Here is a 23,173-nt window from a genome sequence, read left to right on the forward strand (position 1 = left end):
AGTTATCATTGAGACTTCACTCCAAGTTTTTGCATGAAGCAAAAGATCCCGACTGTCTTCCATTGATTTTTACTTCATTCAGACATGTCTGTCATCTATTATTTCACTCAGTGACAGTCAGAAATAAAGAGAAAAAAGAGAATATACTGTATGCCATGATCATGAATAATGATTTTTCAAAAATTATTTAATAAAGAACCAATACGTATACTTTTAGCGTTTTCAGCATATTTAATAGTAACACAATAAATGAGTTTTGATAACATTAGAAGGCAATTCAAGATGTAAAATAGAGCCTATTTGTCCTGTATGTTAAGGCACAAGGAAGAGGACTTCCTGGGATAAAGGGGTTCCCACAGCATGTGAACACATTTCTGATTTGTCTCTGGTCAGAAGTGAATACAGCAAAAGATAGGCCTGAGAGGAGGTGAGAAAGAGCAATTAGGGATGGTGTATATTAGGGAGCTTTGATTAACATCAACAAAGCTCACAGTCTTAGCCTCACAATCCAGGAATAATCCTACTCGGCTGCTAGGTTTTGGGATATATTGCAGCATAAGTGGGGAGGTGGTAAAGAGACTGCATTGAATGTCATTCTTAACACATCCAAGAAGAAAGAGTCCCTCCTCTCCATCTATCTTCTCATTCTGATTCTTCTCTTTCCAATACATATTACAGACACCAAAAGCCCAATTCCAGGAGTCCCCTACATGGACCTCCCAGTAATATTTGCCCGAGGTGAAAGTCTGAGCACCCCATGCAAGAAAACTTCTAGGTGTTGCAGTGAAATAGGGTACATCTTGATGGTCACATCCAATACACATGCTTCTCAAAATTTCATATAGAAAGGTATCACTGTTGGCTTCTTCATGATGCAGAGTAATATGCACTGCAAAAAAAAAAAAAAAGAAAACATGCATAGACGTGTAAATAAGAAAAAAATAATTGTTCTATCAAGAAGTTACTTTACCAGCAAATGTAAAGTCATAAAAAGTTTTGCTTGTAACTTCTAGTAAAGTATAGAGATGGTTAATATTATATACAAGACAAACAAAACCCTAACCACAGATATTATGTTTTTTTTGAAAACTTACATATTGAGAGCCAAATGTGAGACCAACTTCTTTCAATCCAATTTTCAAAGTAAAATTTACACATTGTATGCCCTAAATGCAATGCTGTTATCAAGATCATTATTTAGAAATGTTTCTTATTCTTAAAAACTAGTGCTATCATTTTGGAAAGAATGTGAATGTGAAGATTTTCACTTACTCAAGAACTGCTCTAGATATCTGGATAAAAATCCATATTTACATGTTATAAGTGATCATTTAAAGCAGATCTCTGCAAAATCTTTGACCAGTCTCTCTGCGGTCCTCCATGCTAGCTCTGGGCTGAAGCTGGATTTTAGACTTAACATGTAGCTCTTCATATTGCAATTAAACTGAACTTATTTTCATTTGTAATTTTACTTATATTCACAAAATGATTTCTTCCTTTTAGCTTTACCTATTAATTCAAATGTTTGCAATATATGAATAATATATACACATTAAAAAAATACAAAACACCCAAGAATCTCCAGAAAACTATATTCCCCCAAAGAACGGTTCTTAGCAGTTCAAATGAATACACTAAAGAAATGTACAATTTTGTATTTAACATTAAATAATTCACCATTCTGAGCATTATTTCATTTGCTCCTTTTTTAAATTTTCTACACTACTCCTTTTTCCCGTTATATAACTCAGTACATATTATGCCAGAAAGTATTTCTTTTTCACTATCTTTCAAACTTAATGCTGTAAATCTGACTGTAAATACAGACACGGATACCAAAGGGTTGCATGGTTATGTTGTTCACTTATGTCTTAAAAGAAGTAAAATATTTGATAAAATATGAAATATTACCTATGTGATCCTAACAATGATAATATTTAGATAGTGGGAGTGCTGCCTGTGGGTGGAGACTTACCTCGGAATTGGTTGAGCCTGTCCCTCAGTCCAGTGATGGGCCCTGCACTGAGCTCTGGATTCAGAGGCTGGGGCATGTGCAGCAGCACGGACTCACTCCTGCAAGGAAAAACCCGCAGTTACAACATCTACAGCCATAAAATAAGTAAAAATCACTATTTGTATATAAAAGACATTTCATGAGAATCCTTTGAATCTACACATTTGATAATTCAAAAATTATTCCTTCCTTTTGCAAATTAATTCTTTACAGTTTCTAAATTTTAAAGCATGATGGAAGAATCTAAGGCAGAATTCAATCTGATCCTTCTTTTTTTTTGCCCCAAATGTGTAAGGTTCCTTAGCTTTATGGCCTTGAGAATATTTAGAAACGAAATTCTGAGTTCCACTTCTTGGCAGACTCCCCTGACATCTTTGTCTGAAATAGCGGGGTTCTGGGGAGACTGATGCATCCACTGCTTCCTTCTCAAGATAAAGAATGGAAACTTGTTCTCTCCCCTTTTAGCAAAGAACTTCCCTAGAGACTTAGACAGTTCTAACACTCCACAGTTTTTTTCAATCTATTTTTCAGAACTGTTAACTGATATGTATATATGTATAAAAAACAAAACATCAACACTTTTTCACTGCTAAAATACTTCCTCCTCTTCTCTCCTGCTTCCTCTGGTGACTTTCTCACCATCCACAAAACAAAACTCTTATCTTTCTCCTGTGCAGGCTTTCAAGCAATAAAACAAAATCAGGGGCCGGGCGCGGTGGTTCACGCCTGTAATCCCAGCACTTTGGGAGGCCGAGGCGGGCGGATCACGGGGTCAGGAGATAGAGACCATCCTGGCTAACATGGTGAAACCCAGTCTCTACTAAAAATACAAAAAATTAGCCGGGTGTGGTGGCAGGCGCCTGTAGTCCCGGGTACTCGGGAGGCTGAGGCAGGGGAATGGTGTGAACCCGGGAGGCGGAGCTTGCAGTGAGCCGAGATCGCGCCATTGCACTCCAGCCTGGGCGACAGAGCCAGACACCATCTCAAAAAAAAAAAAAAAAAAAAAAAAATCAGGAATCAAATTGTTTGTTTTAGTTCACTCTTCTTTTATTCATTTATTTACTTCGTGGTCTTGTCTTTTAAGGTGTGAGAATGAAAGTAGATGCAAAAAAAAGTGATATCAATATCTTAATTATTTATGCCATGACTTTAATAGAGCCTGCTTTGATAGTCGTGGAATCTTAAAGAACATATGCTAAAATCTAGGTACACACTCACCTGTGTAATATGTCTCCAAAAGCCTGAAAAAAAAAAAAGAAGAAAGATTTAGTGCATTTCACAGGATGCATCTTTCACTAAGTTCAGTGTGAGATTTGTACTCAGTTTCTGAAGATATTATTCCCCTACCATCTTCTCTTCTGGAAAGTATTTTCTATTTCTTCTGTAATGAAAAACCCAGTCAGTTGTATTGTTATTAATTAACGTCCTGGCAAAGTCTGAGTCTTGAAGACATTCTCTAAACAAGTGAAGGGAGAAGAGGCCCAGAAGGTCTATGCTCTGTGGTAACCATGAAAAACCTACTCAGTCATCTTTAACTGAACGTGTTACCCAAATGAGTGGACCCCAAAATAATGTTAATGCAAACCTAGATTCCCAAAACTTCTGATCTTGCCATGTTTACAAATTAACCTAAATGTAAATGAATCACTCACTATTCTATACATGTTTAATAACCCAAAGTATATTATTGAATTAGATGGGGAATATTTCTTGGGGCTGTTACCTTGACCATTCCACAAAGTTTTGTGGCTGGTGGCTAAAGTAGGAGGGATCTTTGGCCTGGTAGAATTCCTTAGTGGGGCTATACTCTCCCAACAAAGTAGCATTAGTTATGTGAATGTGTTTTTGGAAACACATCATGGAAATAAAAGTAGGGAGATGGATTTCAGCCATGAGGAAAATACTTATACATGTGAATATTCGAAAACCTGAAACCACATGGCGAGTTTTTACCTGAAGTAGCTCCACATCTGGTTTATGGCACATTTCGTTCAGCTCCTCATACATTCCTCTTAAAATCTCCATCCTATGAGCCATTTTGGCTTTACTTAAATGAAGTCGATGAAAAATTTCTTTCCCCTTCTTTTTCAGCATCTCCAAATTCTGTTTTTCTTCTTCATGATGAAATGCAGGCATCTTCTGATACTCAGCTCTAATTGCTTCTAGCCTTAAATTCACATAATCCTGCAGTGATAATGGGTTAGTCAAAAGAGAAATGTATATATCCATCTCCTATTAAATCTCACTGATTCCTTTTGTCTCTCGAACGTCCAATAGTTCAAACTTCTGTCTTGCCAGTTCTTAGAATCTACAAATTTTGTTCCTTTCCTTTGTTCTGCATAAAGATCAACATAGCTGTATCTGACCAATTACATTAAATTTATTCAAGATAATGTGTTTTCTAAGATAGTTGAAAATAAAAAAAATTTGAATTTCTCTATTCCAACCCATATTTATGGCAAAGTAAGAACAGTTCATGCTTGAGAGTTGGAGTATAGGGCTATAGTTACTAGAAAGGAAACAATTATTTCTATTTCTGAGATATGCAACAAGTTGCTTAAACTCATTATATGAAAATGACCTTAGACTAGCATGTCCAGCTAAGTGCATTTCGCCCAGCAAAACCTATCCTAATAAGGCTGCATTTATGATTTGGCCATCTTTGTCTCCCTGAATTCATTTCCTTCTATTCTTTTTCTAAGTCATCCCAATCTGAAACATAGACTTCTTTGTGGTTCCTCCGGCCTCCAAATATACACAAACTCAAAATTACTGCATATGCTATTCTCTCCAACTAGAATTACATATATATGTATACAAACACACACACATACATACATACATATATATATATACACACAACCACACACACATACATACATATACACACTGATGGTCCACATATGTATCCACACACACATTTGTGTTCCCCCTCCTCTTCAAAACTTTGTTTCAATTTGAATTTTTCAGTGAGTCTTTTTTCTGACCACCCTATTTAAAACTCAAACACTAATCTCCAGTTTCTGGCCTCTATTGTCCTTTTCTACTTCCCTGCTTGATTATTCTCCAACAAAAACCTACCACACTCAAATACATCATGTATTGCATATATTTGTGTATTGACCATTTGACTCTCTTATTTGGATTGTATGATTTGTGAGGACAAAGGTGCTTCCTTTCTTCTTTACTAGTATATTTTCTCATTTAATATTCAACATAGACTAGGTTCTCATGAAATACTTTTCAACAAACTAATCTTAGCTATCATACCCTCAAAATATACATCCACAAAGAGAAAATTATTTTAATGTTTTTCTGAAGTCCTCAGAGTTCTCCTTATATTTAGATACTAGTTCCCATATTTCTGGCATGTTTACATGTCTCCCTCAAGACACAAATCCGTATTTCTCACCGCTTTTCTCATCGTATGTTATGTATTATTCCATATTAATTAGTTGAGATTCATAATTTCATGGTTTCCCTAGATTTGCCTTGTCACTTTTTCTGCCTCAAATTTTCCCTGCAATTCCAAATACTACTTGCACACTAGCATTCAGATTAATGCTGACCGACCCTCCGAAGTTTCAGTTGAGCATTCCATGACTGCCAAATAACCCTTTTGCCTAGCATTTATCCAACCAGCAAATATAGAATGCTTTGAGATGGCCCAGTTTCTTGGATCTGTTGGTGTATAACTATAGGTTTGTATGAAACAAACCAGCATGCTTTGGGTGACATCAGTAGTTTTCTTAGAAATCCTACCTAACAGGCATACTATTCTATATAAAAATGAGGCCACTTTTTCTCAATGTTTTCTCTCGCCCTTTTTTTTTTTTTAACTGAATCCCAGAAACATTACAGTTTGATATCAAGTTCCTATTTTAAGAGTCACCCATTTGCCCACCATAAGTTCCTGGAGAAGGTAGAGTAGTACAGGACTAACCTTCCAGCATCTGGTTCTGGTGGTTTCCACATTCAGGTTTCTGTGATTTTCACAAGCTTTTTCCCACAAAGACTGCATTTTCTGTAAAAGCTTCTCCTGCAAAAGAGCCATAAATTGAAGCACCAGTGCAGACCATGACATAGGGAGGGGGCCCAGAATGAGAGACAAATAAGCCCCTAGTAAATGGCATTTCCTTTGTTTCCCTTCATGTTTGTCAAAGCCCAGAGGTTGGAAGCTAAGAAAGCCCAAACAGAGCTGCTTAAAGGGACTCAGAGTTGGCTTTATCCAATCTCCAAGAAAATAGACCCACAGGAATTTTATGCTTCCTTTACAGAAATCGATCTTCAGAGCCATCACTTACCCGGTGTTCCTCAGCAGCCCACTCAATGGGACGGTGTCTGTGATACCGGTGCTCCTGAGAGCTGGAGCACAGCAAACAGAGCAGGCTCCTGTCCACTTCACAGAATATCTTCTTTGTCTCCCTGTGAGTGCCACACATTTGCTCCTCAGAGCTCAGGAATAGCCAGAGACTGACATTTCTGGCAAGAGAAGCCATCTTCTTCAAATGAATGTTGGTTTTGAGGTTTATCTGCTCTGTTGACTTTGTGCATTCAGAGCACTGGACAAGAAATGGGATGTCTTGCCAGTTGAGGTAGAAACAAGGCCTGCAAAAGCTGTGCCCACAGTCTATGGTGACCGGGTCTATGAAGTAGTTCATGCACATGGGGCAGATGAGTTCCCTCTGAAAGACCTGTAAGATTCCAGAATTCATGTTTCTGAGGAACAAAGAGAAACATGTCATTTTGGGGCCTGGGTTGATGAAAAGCTTCTAAACATGTGGAGATATGTGATAGTTATATTTTCTTCTCTTGACAGTGTTCATTAAAGTACAACAAACTATTTCTTCTGTTACAAACTTAAAAATTTACACTTAGAGGGAGTCTCCTGGCTTTATAACAGTTATTACTAACTAGAGGACTCACAGTCCCTTCTACTCCTAGTTCCTGTCTGTAGCATAATACAAACCTATTCAACTACCCATTTTCTGAACATAGATCTGGAAATTGGGTTTTGATTCTAAGTGGTCAGAATAAATCATAGTTGTCCCTATTCTTCTTTCAATAACTGATGAATGACTGTGAAAGAGTGGGAGGGAAAAAACTACCCGGGCCAAAGAAATATGAGAAGATGGCCAAAGAAATATGACAAGATGGTTCTATGACATATTTTTATAGAGGGTCACAAAAGCCGGGCAGCAAACCACCATGGCACAAGTTTACCTACATAACAAGCCTGCAAGTCCTGCAGTTATCCCAGGACTTAAAATTAAATTAAATTAAAAACAAAGACCCAAATCAAAACAAAATTTAAAAAAAGCCAACCAACCAAATAAACAAAGAAAAAGACTGCAATTAAACCAATCAAGTTTCACTAGTAGGGAAAAGAAAAATTATTAAAGATATTGGGTCTTTTTATTTTCTTGCGGATTAAATTAACTTCCCCTAGGGCTGTGCAAGCTCTGAACAAACATCTAGGAGGTTTTTGTTAAACTCAGAGAGGTGTAATTATATTTCCATAGTGTGATGGTGAATTTTAGGTATCAGTCTGGCTGGATTAACCACCAACTAGGGAACTAGTGAAGCATTGTTTGTGGGTGAGTCTGTGAAGGTGTTTCTAGAGGAGAGAGACATGTGAGTTGGTGAGCTGAGTGGGAGCCTCATCTCTCAATGTGTGTGGGCACCATCCAATCAGCTGACAACTCAGATATAAAGAAAAAGGCAGAAAAAAGGCAACTTCCTCCGTCTCTCTCCTGAAACTTGTTCTGAAGCTTTCAGACTTGAGCTTAGCCAGGATACCGGTATTCTCAGGACACCAGCTTAGAGACAGCCTATATTGGAACTCTCTAGACTCCATAATCAAGCAAATTAATTTTCCTGATGAATTCTGTCCCATGTAGAATCATGTATAGCTTGTGGACAGATGTATGTTCTGAGAAATGTGTCAGGTGTTTTTAGTTTGTTTTTTTTTTTTTTTTTTTTGAGACAGAGTATCCTTCTGTCACGCAGGCTGAAATGCAGTGGCGTGATCTCGGCTCACTGTAACCTCCGCCTCCAGGTTCAGAGCGATTCTCTTGCATCAGGTTCCCAAGTACCTGGGATTACAGGAACGTGACACTAGGCCTGGCTAATTTTTGTATTTTTTTAGTAGAGATGGGGTTTTGCCACCTTGGCCAGGCTGCACTTGAACTTCTGGCCTCAAGTGATCTGCCTGCCTTGGCTTTGCAAAGTGCTGGGATTATAGGCACGCGCCACAGTGCCCAGCCAGGCGGTTTCATTGTTTTAATATGATAGAATATACCACACAAATCTAGATGGTATAGCCTACTACACCTATGGTATACACTATAGCCTATTGTTCCTACAATAGGCTACAAACCTGTACAGTATGTTCTGTACTGCATACTGTAGGCAACTGTAACACAATGATAACTATTTGTGTATCTAAACATAATTGAATACAGAAAAGGTACAGTAAACATATTGGTATTATAATCTTATGGGACCACCATATGTGGTTTGTGGCTGACTCAAATGGCCCATGAATGTATCTGCACACATATATGTATACATCCTATGGTTCTGTCTGGAGAACCCTGACTAATTTAAAAACTATAATCTTTGTTTTGGCAATTTTAAATCCTTTAGCATAAAGCAGCATAAAGCTGCTAGTTTGATATCACTTCTGAATTTAAGTGAAAGCAGTGAAAAATCTTAGAATTGCAAATATTTTCCAGAACTCATCTAAGACATTTTAAGAAATTTTTCACAGTTTAATAAGATTGAGACTCAAGTGAGATGGCAATCACAATCACATACCAAATTAGGTCTTATAAATTTACTTGTTTGAAAAATTGTGTTTTGATTTCTGAAGTAGGATATTTTGGGGAGATTTCTCATTGTTTTAGTTTCGCTATTTTGCATCGCTCATCATTACCTTACTAATTTAAAGTCATGTCTAAAACCTGAATGTTATGAAAGCAAATAACTTCATCATTCATTAATGTCTTCTCAATTCAATTTGACAATATTAATACACTCATTACATACATATACACACACACCTATGTGTACATATATGTATCAACTCCATATATTCATTATGAATACATATCTGTTGCAGCAAACACTAGATATTTTAAGTTTTTCAGAACTATATTAAACAATCATAGAAAGCACAAAATAACAATTAGTATCCTTATAATTCATAAAATCTATAGTAAGAACATGAGTTACAAATGGTATCATTGTGTAGATTTAAGATAATGAGATATTTTTAACACTCTAATTTATTATTGTGTAAAGGAAAGATGATATAATTTTATCAATGTGTTTCACTCACCCCGGAGTTCTTTTAATGGTTCCCACAACGATTTTTCCAAAAATAATTTTGGTAAGTTCACCTCAAGGTCAGAAGCTCATTCACTGCAGTACTGAATTTCAGAGGTCGCCAAAATGCAGTTCTAAGTGAAGTCCTTCTCCTTCAGAGAAAACTGAGCTTGTCTCTTCTGTGTCCTTTTATAAGAATCTGTGAAGACCACACCCACCTCTTTATGGGTATTTAGAGCACTCAGAAAGGTGGAGACAAAGATGATTAGGTTTATGCAGTATTTAGAACACACCTTTGCAGCTCTGATTAAATTATCATCACACTTTCATTCTGAACACCAGTGCCTGAATGAATCATATGTAACATAAATCCTGTCAGAGCATACATAGGCTAGAAATTAACTAAGATGCATTTTATACTGTTTATTGAGTTTCTTCCACGATACAGGCATTCCTCTAAGTGCACACTTATTTATTCTAGAGAAAGGGTCTCCTTCTGGAGTGCAGTAGCATAATCATAGCTCCCTGCAGCCTTGAATTCCAAGTAATCCTCCTGCTTCAGCCTTCCAAGTAGCTAAGACTTTAGGCTCACACTATATCACCCGGCTAATATTTTTTGTTGAAATTTTTGGTAAAGTCAGTGTATGACTCTGTAGCCCATGCTGTTCTCCAACTCCTGGCTTCAAGTGGTCCTCTGGTCTCGGCCTTCCAAAGTGCTGAGAGTACAGGTATAAACCACCTCATCCAGCTTAAATGCTGCTTTAGTACATTTATAGGATATTTCCAGAGAAGTCCAATGGAAGATAAAACTTTCCTTTTTGTTTTCTGTTTTCTACCCCTCTAAGAGAAATCACTGATTAACGAAATAAACCCACTAACCTGGGGTCTCTCATTGAATTTACAAAACTTCACCAGTCTCATGGGTGAAAGATGAGTTATTATTTTAACGTTTTTCTCCATATAGTGCATGATGTCCTACAATGACTAAGAGAGCACCACGGGAATTATTTTGGGGATTAAAAGAACAGTATTTCTATAATTTTCCTTCTTAATTTTTAAACAACAGAGTAAAACAGATCAACTTCACAATTTAACTGAAAGATGATTTACAAATTGTCTGAAAACACTAACTAAAGCCAATAAAACTTTCTCTAGCCACAGATATGACAGCCATGAACACTTTAGGGTAACCAACAATTGTTTTGTCTATTCTCAGGTTAGAGCAGAAGGACCCTCAGGTGCCGACCAGTGGGACATGACAATGCCAAGAAATCTGGGCCACAAACCAGGCCATTCCCCTGAAAATTTGCTGTAGCTTCCTTGGAGCTAAAAAGCCAAGATTCCCAACAGTACCCATGGGCAGAGGGCTTAGGTACCTGGTCAGTTACCTCTCTAACCACTCACTGCTGCATCAAGCAAGAAAATAACCAAGAATCTCAGTCACAGGAAAGCTGCTGTGTATAGATGTCTGTTTGTGGCAGGGGGTCAAGGTATTCATGCTGCAGAAGACAAGCTGGAATCTCCCTCCACCCCCATTTCGACCCAGCCAAGGGCTCTGATTCCTTTCATAAACCTGCCTCTAGTCTTCCCCACCTTCCTCTGTTCCTATCCCCTCTCTAATTGCTGGATGAGGCTGAGCTGCTGCAGCCGACTGTCTGGCCCCTGAGCATTACATCCCCATACTCCAGGCCTTTATTCATCACCAAAACAGCATGGTACTGGTATAAAAATAGGCACATAGACCAGTGGAACAGAATAGAGAACCCAGAAATGAACCCAAATACTTAACAACCAACTGATCTTTGACAAAGCAAACAAAAACATAAAGTGGGGAGAGGACACCCTATTCAGCAAATGGTGCTGGGATAATTGGCAAGCCACATGTAGGAGAATGAAACTGGACTTTGTGGCATAGACAAACTTTCTTATTGTTATTCAATGAAACACTCACGTTGGACCTACTGGGAAGGTATTTTGCAGATGTAACGAAAGGTCCTGCTCTTATAACTAGCAAGTGTACTCAGGTAAGCCTGACTTCATCAGTGAAAGTCCCTTAAAGAAAGACATAGGCATTCCTTGAGCAACATTTAAAATAGCGAATGGGACTGTAATCTTCCAATTGCCCCCTACTGACTTTGGACCAAAGCTTTGAATCCTGACCATTGGGATCCAGCCAGCTGAGGATTTTTCTTCCTAACTGACTTTAACAGGGATCTCATACTTGCTCAGGCAGCCCATCAACTGTGGAAACCGGTTCCTTGCACTTAATTCATATGTGAATCTCCCTAAGTATTCATATATATTATGGGTTCTGCTTTGATTTTTGAACCTTGACAGACTTTTTGAACCTTGACAGACATAGGGCTGACAGATTTGTCTTCACTGTTCTGACACTCTTGAATATAAGTCTTGTGGGGGCTATTGGCAAAGAATTCCTCTGTCAGAATATATTTGAGTAGCCGCTTCTTAAATCTCTTTTCTTTTTTAAATTGTCACATGACGATAAAAATATTTGTTATAGAAAGAAAAATATAATCCATCCCTATCATTTGGATTCTGTATTTGTGAATTAGCCTACGTCCTAAAACTTGTTTATAATCCCCAAATTAATTACGATATTGCATTTCTAGTCATGGCAGAACATCATGCACCATGTGGAGAAAAGCATTAAAATAATAACTCGTATTTCACCCACGAGATTGGCAAAGGTTTGTAAATTCAATAAGGGACCTCAAATTAGTAGAGTTATTTGGTTAGTCAGTGATTTCTCTTAGAGTGGTAGAAAACAAAAAAAGTTTTATCTTCCTGTTGGACTTCTCTTCGAATATCCTATAAATGTACTAAAGCAGCATTTAAGGCTGGACGAGGTGGTTTATGCCTGTACTCCCAAGCATTTTGGAAGTCCAAGACCAGAGGATCACTTGAAGACAGGAGCTGGAGAACAGCCTGGGCTACAGAGCCATACCCTGACTCTATGAAAAGTTTTAAAAAAAACATTAGCCAGGTGGGATGGTTTGAGCCTGTAGTCCTAGCTACTTGGGAGGCTGAAGCAAGAGGATCCCTTGAGCCTTGGAATTCAAGGCTGCAGTGAGCTGTGACTGTACCACTGCACTCCACAAGGAGACATTTCCCCAAGAATGAATAAATGTGCCCTTAGAGGAATGCCTGTATCTTGGATGAAGCTCAATAAACAGTATAAAATGCATCTTAGTTAATTTCCAGTGTATGTCAAATCTGATAGGATTTATGTTACATATGATTCATTTAAGTCATGGTTTTTTAAGGAGTGATGATAATTTAATCAGCGGTGCAAAGGTGTGATCTAAATACTGCATAAACCTAATCATCTTATTCTCAACCTTTCTCAATACTCCACCCACTTAAAGAGGTGGGTGTGGCCTTCACAGATTCTTATAAAAGGACATAGAAGAGACAAGCTCAGTTTTCTCCAAAGGAGAAGGAGCGCACTTAGAGGGAGCTGTGTTTTGGTGACCTCTGAAACCCAGTACTGCGGCGAATGAGCTCCTGACCTTGAGGAGTACTTAACAGAATTATTTCTCGAAGAATCATTGTGGGAACCCTTCAAAGAACCCAGCGGTGAGTGAAACTGATATTGATAAAATTATATCTTCTTTCCTTTACAAAATAATAAATTAGAGTGTTAAAAATATCTCATTATCTTAAATCTACACAATGATACCATTTGTAATTCATACTCTTACTATAGATTTTATGAATTATGAGGATACTAATTGTTGTTATTTTGCGTTTTCTATCATTCTTCAATATAGTTTTGAAAAAATGGAAATATCCAGTGTTTGCTGCAACAGATATGTATGCATAATGAATATATGGAGTTGATATTTATACATGTATGTACACATAGGTGTGTGTAAATATATGTGTAATGAGTGTATTAATATTATACAATTGAATTGAGAAGATGTTAATGAATGTTAATCCATTCATTCGGCATTTACACATAGCTTTAAATTAGTAAGGTAATGATGAGAGATGCAAAATAGTGAAACTGAAAAAAATGAGAAAGCTCCCCAAAACATCCTAGTTTGGAAATCAAAACACAATTTTTTGACCAAATACATACATAAGATATAATTTGATACGTGATGGTGGTTGCCATCTCACTTGAGTCTTAATCTTATTAAACTATGAAAAATTCCTTAAAATGACTTAGATGACCTCTGGAGAATATTTACAATTCTAAGATTTTTCATTTCTTTCACTAAAATTCAGCAGTGTTATCAAATAAAGGAGAGTAAAGAAAAGGACTTAAAATTGCCAAAGACCATAGTTTATATATGAGTCAGGGCTCTCCAGACAGACAGAATGATAGGATGTATATGTATACATGTAGAGATACATTCATGAACCAATTCAGTCAACCATAAACCACACACGGTGGTCACATAAGATTATAATACCAGTGTGTTTACTGTACCTTTTCTGTATTTAAATATGTTTACATACTAAATAATTACCACTGTGTTACAATCACCTAGAGTATACAGTACAGAACATGCTGTACAGTTTTGTAGCCTAGGAGCAACAGGCTGTACTGTATACCATAGGTGTGTAGCAGGCTGTACCATCTAGGTTTGTATAAGTATATTCTATCATGTCAAAACAATACAACCGCCCGGCTAGGCACAGTGGCTCATGCCTGTAATCCCAGCACTTTTGGAGGCCGTGGCGGGCAGATCACTTGAGGCCAGGAGTTCAAGTCCAGCCTGGCCAACATGGCGAAACCTCATCTCTACTGGAAAAAAAAAAAAAAATGAGAAAATTTGCCGGGTGTAGTGGCATGTTCCTATAATCCTAGGTACTCAGGAGGCTAAGGCAGGAGACTCGCTTTGACCCAGGAGGCGGAGGTTGCAGTGAGCCGAGATTGCACCACTGCACTCCAGCCTGGGTGACACAGTGAGTCTCCATCTCAAAAAGTAAATAAATAAAACCTCCTTACACATTTCTCAGAACATATATCTGTCCTCAAGCTACACGTGATTCTACACGAGAGGGAATTCATCAGGAAAATTCGTTTGCTTGATTATGGAGTCTGAGCAGTTCTAATATAGGCTGTCTTTAAGCTGATGTCCTGAGGATACAGGTATCTTGACTGAGCTCAAGGCTGAAAGCCTCAGAACCAGCTTCAGGAGAAAGAAAGAGGAAATTGCCTTTCTTCTGGCCTTTTCCTTTTATCTGAGCTACCAGCTGATTGAATGGTGCCCACTCACATTGAGGGATGATGGTCCCACTCAGCTCACCAACTCACATGTCTCTCTCCTCTGGAAACACCTTCACAGACTCACCCAGAAACAATGCTGCACCAGTTCCCTAGGTGTTGGTTAATCCAGTCAGACTGATACCTAAAATTCACCATCACACCATAGAAATATAATTACACCTCTTTAAGTTTAACAAAAATCCTACTATATGTTAGTTCAGAGCCTGGGTATCCCTAGGAGAAGTTAATTTAATCCACGAGAAAATAAAAAGGCCCAATATCTTTAATGGTTTTTTCTCTTCTATTCAACCTAAATTGGTTTAATTGCTGTTTTTTATTTGTTTATTTGGTTGGTTGATTGGTTTTTCTATTTCGTTTTGGTTTTGGTTTTTTATTTTACTTTAATTTTATATTATTTTAAGTCCTGAGATAAATGTGCAGGACGTGCAGGCTTGTTACACAGGTAAACATGTGCCATGGTGGTTTGCTGCCCCACTGTTGTGTCTCTCTCTCAAAATATATCCTAGGACCCTCTAGCCATCTTCTCGTATTTCTTTGGCCAAGGCAGTTTTTCCCACTCTTTCATACTCATTCGGCAGTTATATGAAAGAAGAATAGGAACAACTGCAATTTATTCTAGGCCACTTAGAATCAAACCCAATTTCCAGATCCACATTCAGAAAAATGGGAAATTGAATAGATTGGTATTGTGTTACAGACAGGCACTAGGAGTAGAAGGGGTTGTGAGTCATCTAGTCAGTAATATCTACTATAAAGCCGGGAGACTCTCTGTGTGAGATTTTTATTTTTGTTACAGAAGAAATAGTTTGCTGTGCTTTAATGAACACTGTCAAGAGAACAAACTATAGCTATCACTTATCTCCACATGTTCAGAAGCTTTTCATCAACCCAGACCCCAAAATGACATGTTGCTCTTTCTCCCTCAGAAACATGAATTCTGGAATCTCGCAAGTCTTCCAGAGGGAACTCACCTGCCCCATCTGCCTGAACTACTTCATAGACCCGGTCACCATAGACTGTGGGCACAGCTTTTGCAGGCCCTGTTTCTACCTCAACTGGCAAGCCATCCCAATTCTTACTCAGTGCTTTGAATGCCTAAAGACAACACAGCAGAGAAACCTCAAAACTAACATTCGATTGAAGAAGATGGCTTCCCGTGCCAGAAAAGCCAGTCTCTGGCTATTCCTGAGCTCTGAGGAGCAAATGTGTGGCACTCACAGGGAGACAAAGAAGATATTCTGTGAAGTGGACAGGAGCCTGCTCTGTTTGCTGTGCTCCAGCTCTCAGGAGCACCGGTATCACAGACACTGTCCCGCTGAGTGGGCTGCTGAGGAACACCGGGTAAGTGATGCCTCTGAAGATCTATTTCTATAAAGGACACGTGAAATTCCTGTGGGCCTATTTTCTCGGAGATTGGGTAAAGCCAACTCTGAGTCCCTTTAAGCAACTCTCTTTTGGGCTTTCTTAGCTTCAAACCTCTGAGATTTGACGAAGCAGAAGGGAAACAGAAGAAATGCCATTTACTGGGGACTTATTTGTCTCTCATTCTGGGCCTCCTCCCTATGAAACGGTCTGCATGTTACTTTATTGTCCTCACTGGTGCTTCAATTTATGGCTCTTTTGCAGGAGAAGCTTTTAAAGAAAATGCAGTCTTTATGGGAAAAAGCTTGTGAAAATCAGAGAAACCTGAACGTGGAAACCACCAGAATCAGCCACTGGAAGGTTAGTCCTGTACTAGTCTACCTTCTCCAGGAACTTATGGTGGGCAAATGGGTGACTCTTAGAATAGGAACTTGATATCAAACCGTAATGTTTCTGGGAGTCAAAAAAAAAAAAAAAAAAAAAGAAAGAAAGAAAAGAAAACATTGAGAAAAAGTGGCCTCATTTCTTATGTAGAATAGTGTGACTGTTAGATGGGATTTCTAACAAAACCGTTGATGTTACCCAAAGCATGCTGGTTTGTTTTCATACAAACCTGTAGCTATACACCAACAGATACAAGATACTGGGCCATCTCACAGCATTCTATATGTGCTGGTTGGATAAATGCTGGGCATGAGAGTTATTTGGCAGTCATGGAAAGCTCAAGTGAACCTTCTGAGCCTGGGTCAGCATTACTCTGAATGCTGGTGGACAAGTAGTATTTGGAATTGCATGGAAAATTTGAGGCAGAAAGAGTGACAGGGGAAATCTAGGGCAACCATGAAATTAAGAATCTCAACTAATTAATATTGAATACTACATAACATATGATGAGAAAAGTGGTGAGAAATATGGATTTGTGTCTTGAGGGAGACATGAAAACATGCCCGAAATATGGGAACTAGTATCTAAATATAAAGAGAACTCTGAGGACTTCAGAAAAATATTAAAAATGATTTTCTGTTTGTGGATGTATACTCTGAGGGTATGATAGCTAATATTAGTGTGTTGAAAAGTATTTCATAAGAACCTAGTCTATGTTGAATATTAAATTAGAAAATTTGCCAGTATAGAAGAAAGAAAGCATCTTTGTCCTCACAAATCGTACAATCCAAATGAGAGGCAAAAATGGTCAACGTGCAAATATGTGCAATACATGATGTGTTCGAGTGTGGTAGGTTCTTTGTTGGAGAATAATCAAGCAGGGAAGTAGAAAAGGACAATAGAGGCCAGAAACTGGAGATTAGTGTCTGATTTTTAAATAGGGTGGTCAGAAAAAAGACTCACTGAAAAATTCAAATTGAACAAAGTTTCGAAGCGGAAGGGGAGCATGAAAGTGTGTATAGATGTATATGTGGACCATGAGTGTGTATACATGTATATGTACATGTGTGTTTGTGTGTTTGTGTGTTTGTGTGTGTGTGTGTGTAAAATTCCAGTTGGAGAGAACAGTATATGCAGTAATTTTGAGTTTGTGTATATTTGGAGGCCTGGGGAACCACAAAGAAGTCTATGTTTCAGATTGGGTTGACTTAGAAAAAGAATGGAAGGAAATGAATTCAGGCAGACAAAGATGGCCAAATCATAAATGCAGCCTTATTAGGATAGGTTTTGCTGGGCGAAATGCATTTAGCTGGACATGTTAGTCTAAGGTCATTTCACATATAATGAGTTTAAGCAACTTGTTAGGTATCTCAGAAATAGAAATAATTATTTCCTTTCTAGTAACTATAGCTCTATACTCCAACTCTTAAGCATGAACTGTTCTTACTTTTCCATAAATATGGGTTGGAATAGAGAAATTCAAATTGTGTTTTTTTTTTATTGCCAACTATCTTAGAACACTCATTATCTTGAATAAATTTAATGTAATTGGTCAGATACATCTATGTTGATCTTTATGCAGAAAGAAAGGAAAGGAAAAAAATTTGTGGATTCTAAGAACTGGCAAGACTGAGGTATAAACTACTGGATGTTCGAGAGACAAAAGGAATCAGTGAGATTTAATAGGAGATGGATATATACATTTCTCTTTTGACTAACCCATTATCACTGCAGGATTATGTGAATGTAAGGCTAGAAGCTATTAGAGCTGAGTATCAGAAGATGCCTGCATTTCATCATGAAGAAGAAAAACATAATTTGGAGATGCTGAAAAAGAAGGGGAAAGATATTTTTCATCAACTTCATTTAAGTAAAACCAAAATGGCTCACAGGAGGGAGATTTTAAGAGGAACGTATGCGGAGCTGATGAAAATGTGCCATAAACCAGATGTGGAGCTACTTCAGGTACAAACTCACAATGTGGTTTCAGGTTTTTGAATATTCACATGTTTAAGTATTTTCCTCATGGCTGAAATCCATCTCCCTACCTTAATTTCCATGATGTGTTTCCAAAAACACATTCGCATAACTAATGCTACTTTATTGGGAGAGTATAGCCCCGCCAAGGGATTCTACCAGGCCAAAGATCCCTCCTACTTTATCCACCAGCCACAAAACTTTGTGGAATGGTCAAGGTAACAGCCCCAATAACTATTCCCCAACTAAGTCAATAATACATTTTGGGTTGTCAAACATGTATATAATAGTGAGTGATTCATTTACATTTAGGTTAATTTGAGGACATGGCAAGATCAGAAGTTTTGGGAATCTAGGCTCACATTAATATTATTTTGGGATCCACTCATTTGGGTAATAGGTTCTGGGAAAGATGACTGAGTAGGTTATTCGAGGTTACCATGGAACATAGACTCTCTGGGCCTCTTCTCCCTTCACTTCTTTAGAGAATGTCTTCAAGACTCAGACTTTCCCAGGACATTAATTAGTGACAATACGACTGACTGGGTTTTTCGTTACAGAAGAAATAGAAAATGCTTTGCAGAAGAGAAGATGGTAGGGAAATAATATCTTGAGGAACTGACTCCAAATGTTACACTGAACTTAATGAAAGATGTATCTTGTGAACTGCACTAAATCTTTCTATTTTTTTTTTTTACAGGCTTTTGGAGACATATTATACAGGTGAGAGTGTACCTGGATTTTAGCATATGTTCTTTCACTTTCCACGAATATCAAAGCAGGCTCTACCAAAGTCATGGCATAAATGATTAAGATATTGATACTACTTTATTTATTTTTTGCATCTACTTTTGTTCCCACACCAGAAAAGACAAGACCACTAAGTAAATAAATACATAAATAAATAAATAGTGAAGTAAAATAAAAAAAAAAAACATGTTTATTCCTGACTTTGTTTTATTGCTTAAAAGCCTGCATAGGTGAAAGATGAAGTTTGTTTTGCGGATGGTGAGAAAGTCACCAGAGGAAGCAGGAGAGAAGTGGGAGAAGTATTTTAGCAGTGAAAAAGTTGATGATTTGTTGTTCATACCTATACACATATCAGTTAACAGTTCTGAAAAACAGATTGAAAAAACTGTGGAGTGTTAGAACTGTATAGGTCTCTAGGGAAGCTTGTTTCAAAAAGGCAGGTCTAGCTGCCTAGAGCAAGTTTCACATTCTTTATCTTGAAAAGGAAGCAGCAGATGCAGCAGTCTCCCCAGAACCCCACTATTTCAGACAAAGGTGTCAGGGGAGTCTGCCAAGAAGTGGAACTCAGAATTTCGTTTCTAAATATTCTCAAGGCCATAAGGCTAAGGAACCTTAAACATTTGGGGCAAAAAATAGGAAAGATCAGACTGAATTCTGACTCAGACTCTCCCACTATGCTTTACAATTCTGAAACTGTAAATCGAAATTAATTTCAAAAAGGAAGGAATAATTTTTGAATTATCAAATTTGTGGGTTCAAAGGATTCTCATGAAATGTCTTTTAAACACAAGTAGTGATTTTTATTTATTTTATGGCTGTAGATGTTGTAACTGCAGGTTTTTCCTTGCAGGAGTGAGTCCGTGCTGCTGCACATGCCCCAGCCTCTGAATCTAGAGCTCAGGGCAGGGCCCATCACTGGACTGAGGGACAGGCTCAACCAATTCCGAGGTAAGTCTCCACCCACAGGCAGCACTCCCACTATCTAAATTTTCTTATTGTTAGGATCACATAGGTAATAGTTCACCCTTCATCAAATATTTTACTACTTTATAGACATAAGTGAACAATATAATCATGCAACCCTTTTGTATCTGTGTCTGTAGAGTCAGATTTATAGCATTAAGATTAAAAGATAGTGAAAAACAAATACATTATGGCCTCATATGTACTGAGTAATGTAATGGGAAAAAGGAGTAGTGTAGCAAATCTAAAAAAGGAGCAAATGGAACAATGCTCAGAATGAAGGTGAGTTATTTAATGTTAAATACAAAATTTTACATTTCTTTGGTGTATTCATTTGAACAGCTAAGAACTGTTCTTTTGGGGAATATAGTTCACTGGAGATTCTTGGGGTTTTTAAATTTTTTTAATGGATATATATTATGTATTTCCAAGAACATTAGTTAATGGGTAAAAATAAAAAGAAATCATTTTGCGAATACAAGTAAAATTACAAACAAAAAGAAGTTCAGTTTAATTGCAATATGAAAAGCTACATGTTAAGTCTAAAATCCAGCTTCAGCCCCAAGCTAGCATGGAGGGCCACAGAGAGACTGGTAAAAGATTTTGCAGAAATCTGCTTTAAATGATCACTTATGACATGTACTTATGGATTTTTATCCAGTTATCTAGAGCAGTTCTTGAGTAACTGAAAATCTTCACATTCTTTCCAAAATGATAGCACTAGTTTTTAAGAATAAGAAACATTTCTAAATAATGATCTTGATAACAGCATAGCATTTAGGGCACATAATGTGCAAATTTTGCTTTGAAAATTGGATTGAAAGAAGTTGGTCTTACATTTGGCTCTCAGTATGTAAGTTTTCAAAACATCTTTAATATCTGTGGTTAGCGTTTTGTTTGTCTTGTAGATAATATTAATCATCTCTATACTTTATTAGAAGTTACAAGCAAAAGTGTCCTTGTGACTTTACGTTTCCTGGTAAACTAACTGCTTGATAGAACAATTTTTGCTTATCTACACATGCCTATGCATGTTTTCTTTCTTTCTTTTTATTTATTTATTTATTTATTTATTTATTTTGCAGTGGATATTACTCTGCCTCATAATGAAGCCAACAGTCATATCTTCCGATGTGGAGATTTGAGAAGCATTTGTATTGGATGTGACCATCAAAATGCACCCCATATCACTGCAACACCTACAAGTTTTCTTGCGTGGGGTGCTCAGACTTTCACCTCCGGCAAATATTACTGGGAGGTCCATGTGGGGGACTCTTGGAATTGGGCCTTTGGTGTCTGTAATAAGTATTGGAAAGGGAAGAATCAGAATGACAATATACATGGAGAGGAGGGACTCTTTAGTCTTGGGTGTGTTAAGAATGACATTCAGTGCAGCCTCTTTACCACCTCCCCACTTACACTGCAGTATGTCCCAAGACCTACCAACCATGTAGGACTATTCCTGGATTGTGAAGCTAGAACTGTGAGCTTCGTTGATGTTAATCAAAGCTCCCCTATATACACCATCCCTAATTGCTCCTTCTCACCTCCTCTCAGGCCTATCTTTTGCTGTATTCACCTCTGACCAGAGATAGATCAGACATGTGTTCATCTGCTGTGGGAACCCCTTCATCCCAGAAAGCCCTCTTCCTTGTGCCTTATCAAACAGGACAAATAGGTTCTGTTTTATGTCTTGAATTGCATTCTAATGTTATTAAAACTCATTTATTGTGTTACTATTAAAGGTGGTAAAAACACTGAAAGTATATGTATTGGTTCTTTATTAATTAATTTTTGAAAAATCATTATTCATGATCATGGCATGGAATATATTCTCTGTTTTTTTTTTCTTTATTTCTGACTGCCACTGAGTGAAATAATAGTTGACAGACATGTCTGAATGGAGTTAAAATCAGTGGAAGAGAGTCGGGATCTTTAGCTTCATGCAAAATCTTGGAGTGAAGTGTTAATGATAAATGGGAAATGTTGTTTTTCTTTCTCTTTATCTAACTATATTGCACTTATCCATCATGTTTCATTGTACTAATCTATCCTTTGAGTTAATATCATTTGACCTTCCATGCTGGGCTTCATTTTGGAATTCTCACCACATAGATAAATAACCCCGCATTATTAGTGTGCTCTTCTACATTGAAATACACAAGGTGATCAGAACAATGCTGGATTAATTGAATTTTTTTAAAAAAGTAACTAAATATTGACTCCTACCTCAAAACACACACAGTCATTTCCAAATAGATTCAAGTCCTGAAGGTAAGGGGAGCATGACACAATATTCTCATAAGGATTTCTTAACCAGGACAAAAATTAACAATTAAAAATTTAGTTGGTGTATACTAATGACGACTTCTGTGTTTCAAAAAACATGATACAAGAATTGAAATGCAAACAATTAGTGGAGAAAGATATTCACCCGAGCATATATAAAATAAAATACCATATATGTGCATGTTGAATACTTAAAATGTATTTTAAGTATTTTTCCAGATTCTTCCAGAGTGGCCTAGAAGAAACTCGGATGGCAGAGTCAATGATGAGATTAGCTGTGGAAATGGGAAACCGTTTTTTAGAGGACAGTAGTAATGCTGTGAATTTATGAAAATAACCAAGTATTCAGTAGCAACTAAAATGTGTCTCCATAACATTATTTTACAGACGCGTATCTGAAATCTGAAATGTGGGAGAACATTCTACTAGTGTTCTCTAGTGAGAAAATACAGCTGGAAGGAAGAAGGGAGGGAAGATGAAGGAGAGAGAAACAATGCATTTGAGAGAAAATGCTATGTAGACTAAAATCGAATACTGCAGATACCACGTCAAAGTGGTTAAATTGTGTCTTATGGAGCAGAAGTGACAGAAAGTACCACAGTGACGAGATTTACTATTGGATTTTAGTTCTGGCTTTTATTCTGTCAATGTTGTGGCTTCTAAACATATCGGTGCTCTCCTTTGATCCATGTGCTAATTAACAACCAACACTCTGCCCCCTCTCCCAGATTCTTTCATCATTTTAAACCTAATCTAATTCTAATCCAGCTGGTCACTGTAACAAATGTAATCATCTAAGAATTTAAAAAATATTTTTGATGAACTAGTGAATATACCTCATT

General features: G+C 37.4%; 2 protein-coding genes across 2 annotated transcripts; one reads left to right on the forward strand and one right to left on the reverse strand.

The window, feature by feature from the left end:
* Nucleotides 1-211: 211 nt before the first annotated feature.
* LOC117974994 (tripartite motif-containing protein 49C) lies at nucleotides 212-9,493 on the reverse strand. The gene is made up of 7 exons (XM_055094743.2): nucleotides 9,357-9,493; nucleotides 6,319-6,733; nucleotides 5,958-6,053; nucleotides 3,968-4,198; nucleotides 3,233-3,255; nucleotides 1,976-2,073; nucleotides 212-889 (listed from the first exon to the last, which is right to left on the reverse strand). The coding sequence occupies exons 2-7, from the start codon at nucleotides 6,727-6,729 to the stop codon at nucleotides 390-392; spliced, it is 1,359 nt and encodes a 452-aa protein (XP_054950718.2). The 5' UTR covers nucleotides 6,730-6,733; nucleotides 9,357-9,493; the 3' UTR covers nucleotides 212-389.
* A 4,084-nt stretch (nucleotides 9,494-13,577) lies between these two features.
* Nucleotides 13,578-22,057, forward strand: LOC117978341 (tripartite motif-containing protein 49D-like). The gene is made up of 6 exons (XM_055094745.2): nucleotides 13,578-15,947; nucleotides 16,233-16,328; nucleotides 18,087-18,317; nucleotides 19,030-19,052; nucleotides 19,930-20,027; nucleotides 21,128-22,057. The coding sequence occupies exons 1-6, from the start codon at nucleotides 15,426-15,428 to the stop codon at nucleotides 21,625-21,627; spliced, it is 1,470 nt and encodes a 489-aa protein (XP_054950720.2). The 5' UTR covers nucleotides 13,578-15,425; the 3' UTR covers nucleotides 21,628-22,057.
* Nucleotides 22,058-23,173: the final 1,116 nt, after the last annotated feature.

Source organism: Pan paniscus, chromosome 9 (genome assembly GCF_029289425.2).
Source record: "Pan paniscus chromosome 9, NHGRI_mPanPan1-v2.0_pri, whole genome shotgun sequence".
Lineage (NCBI taxonomy): Eukaryota > Metazoa > Chordata > Mammalia > Primates > Hominidae > Pan > Pan paniscus.

Excerpts from the sequence above, each read along its gene's own strand:
- LOC117978341 (XM_055094745.2), top strand. The coding sequence starts at position 15,426 with ATGAACACTGTCAAGAGAACAAACTATAGCTATCACTTATCTCCACAT. Across the intron at positions 15,948-16,232 it reads GGGCTGCTGAGGAACACCGG|GAGAAGCTTTTAAAGAAAAT; the intron begins GTAAGTGATGCC and ends GCTCTTTTGCAG. Across the intron at positions 19,053-19,929 it reads TTTGGAGACATATTATACAG|GAGTGAGTCCGTGCTGCTGC; the intron begins GTGAGAGTGTAC and ends TTTTCCTTGCAG.
- LOC117974994 (XM_055094743.2), bottom strand. The coding sequence starts at position 6,729 with ATGAATTCTGGAATCTTACAGGTCTTTCAGAGGGAACTCATCTGCCCC. Across the intron at positions 6,054-6,318 it reads GGGCTGCTGAGGAACACCGG|GAGAAGCTTTTACAGAAAAT; the intron begins GTAAGTGATGGC and ends GCTCTTTTGCAG. Across the intron at positions 4,199-5,957 it reads CCAGAACCAGATGCTGGAAG|GATTATGTGAATTTAAGGCT; the intron begins GTTAGTCCTGTA and ends TTATCACTGCAG.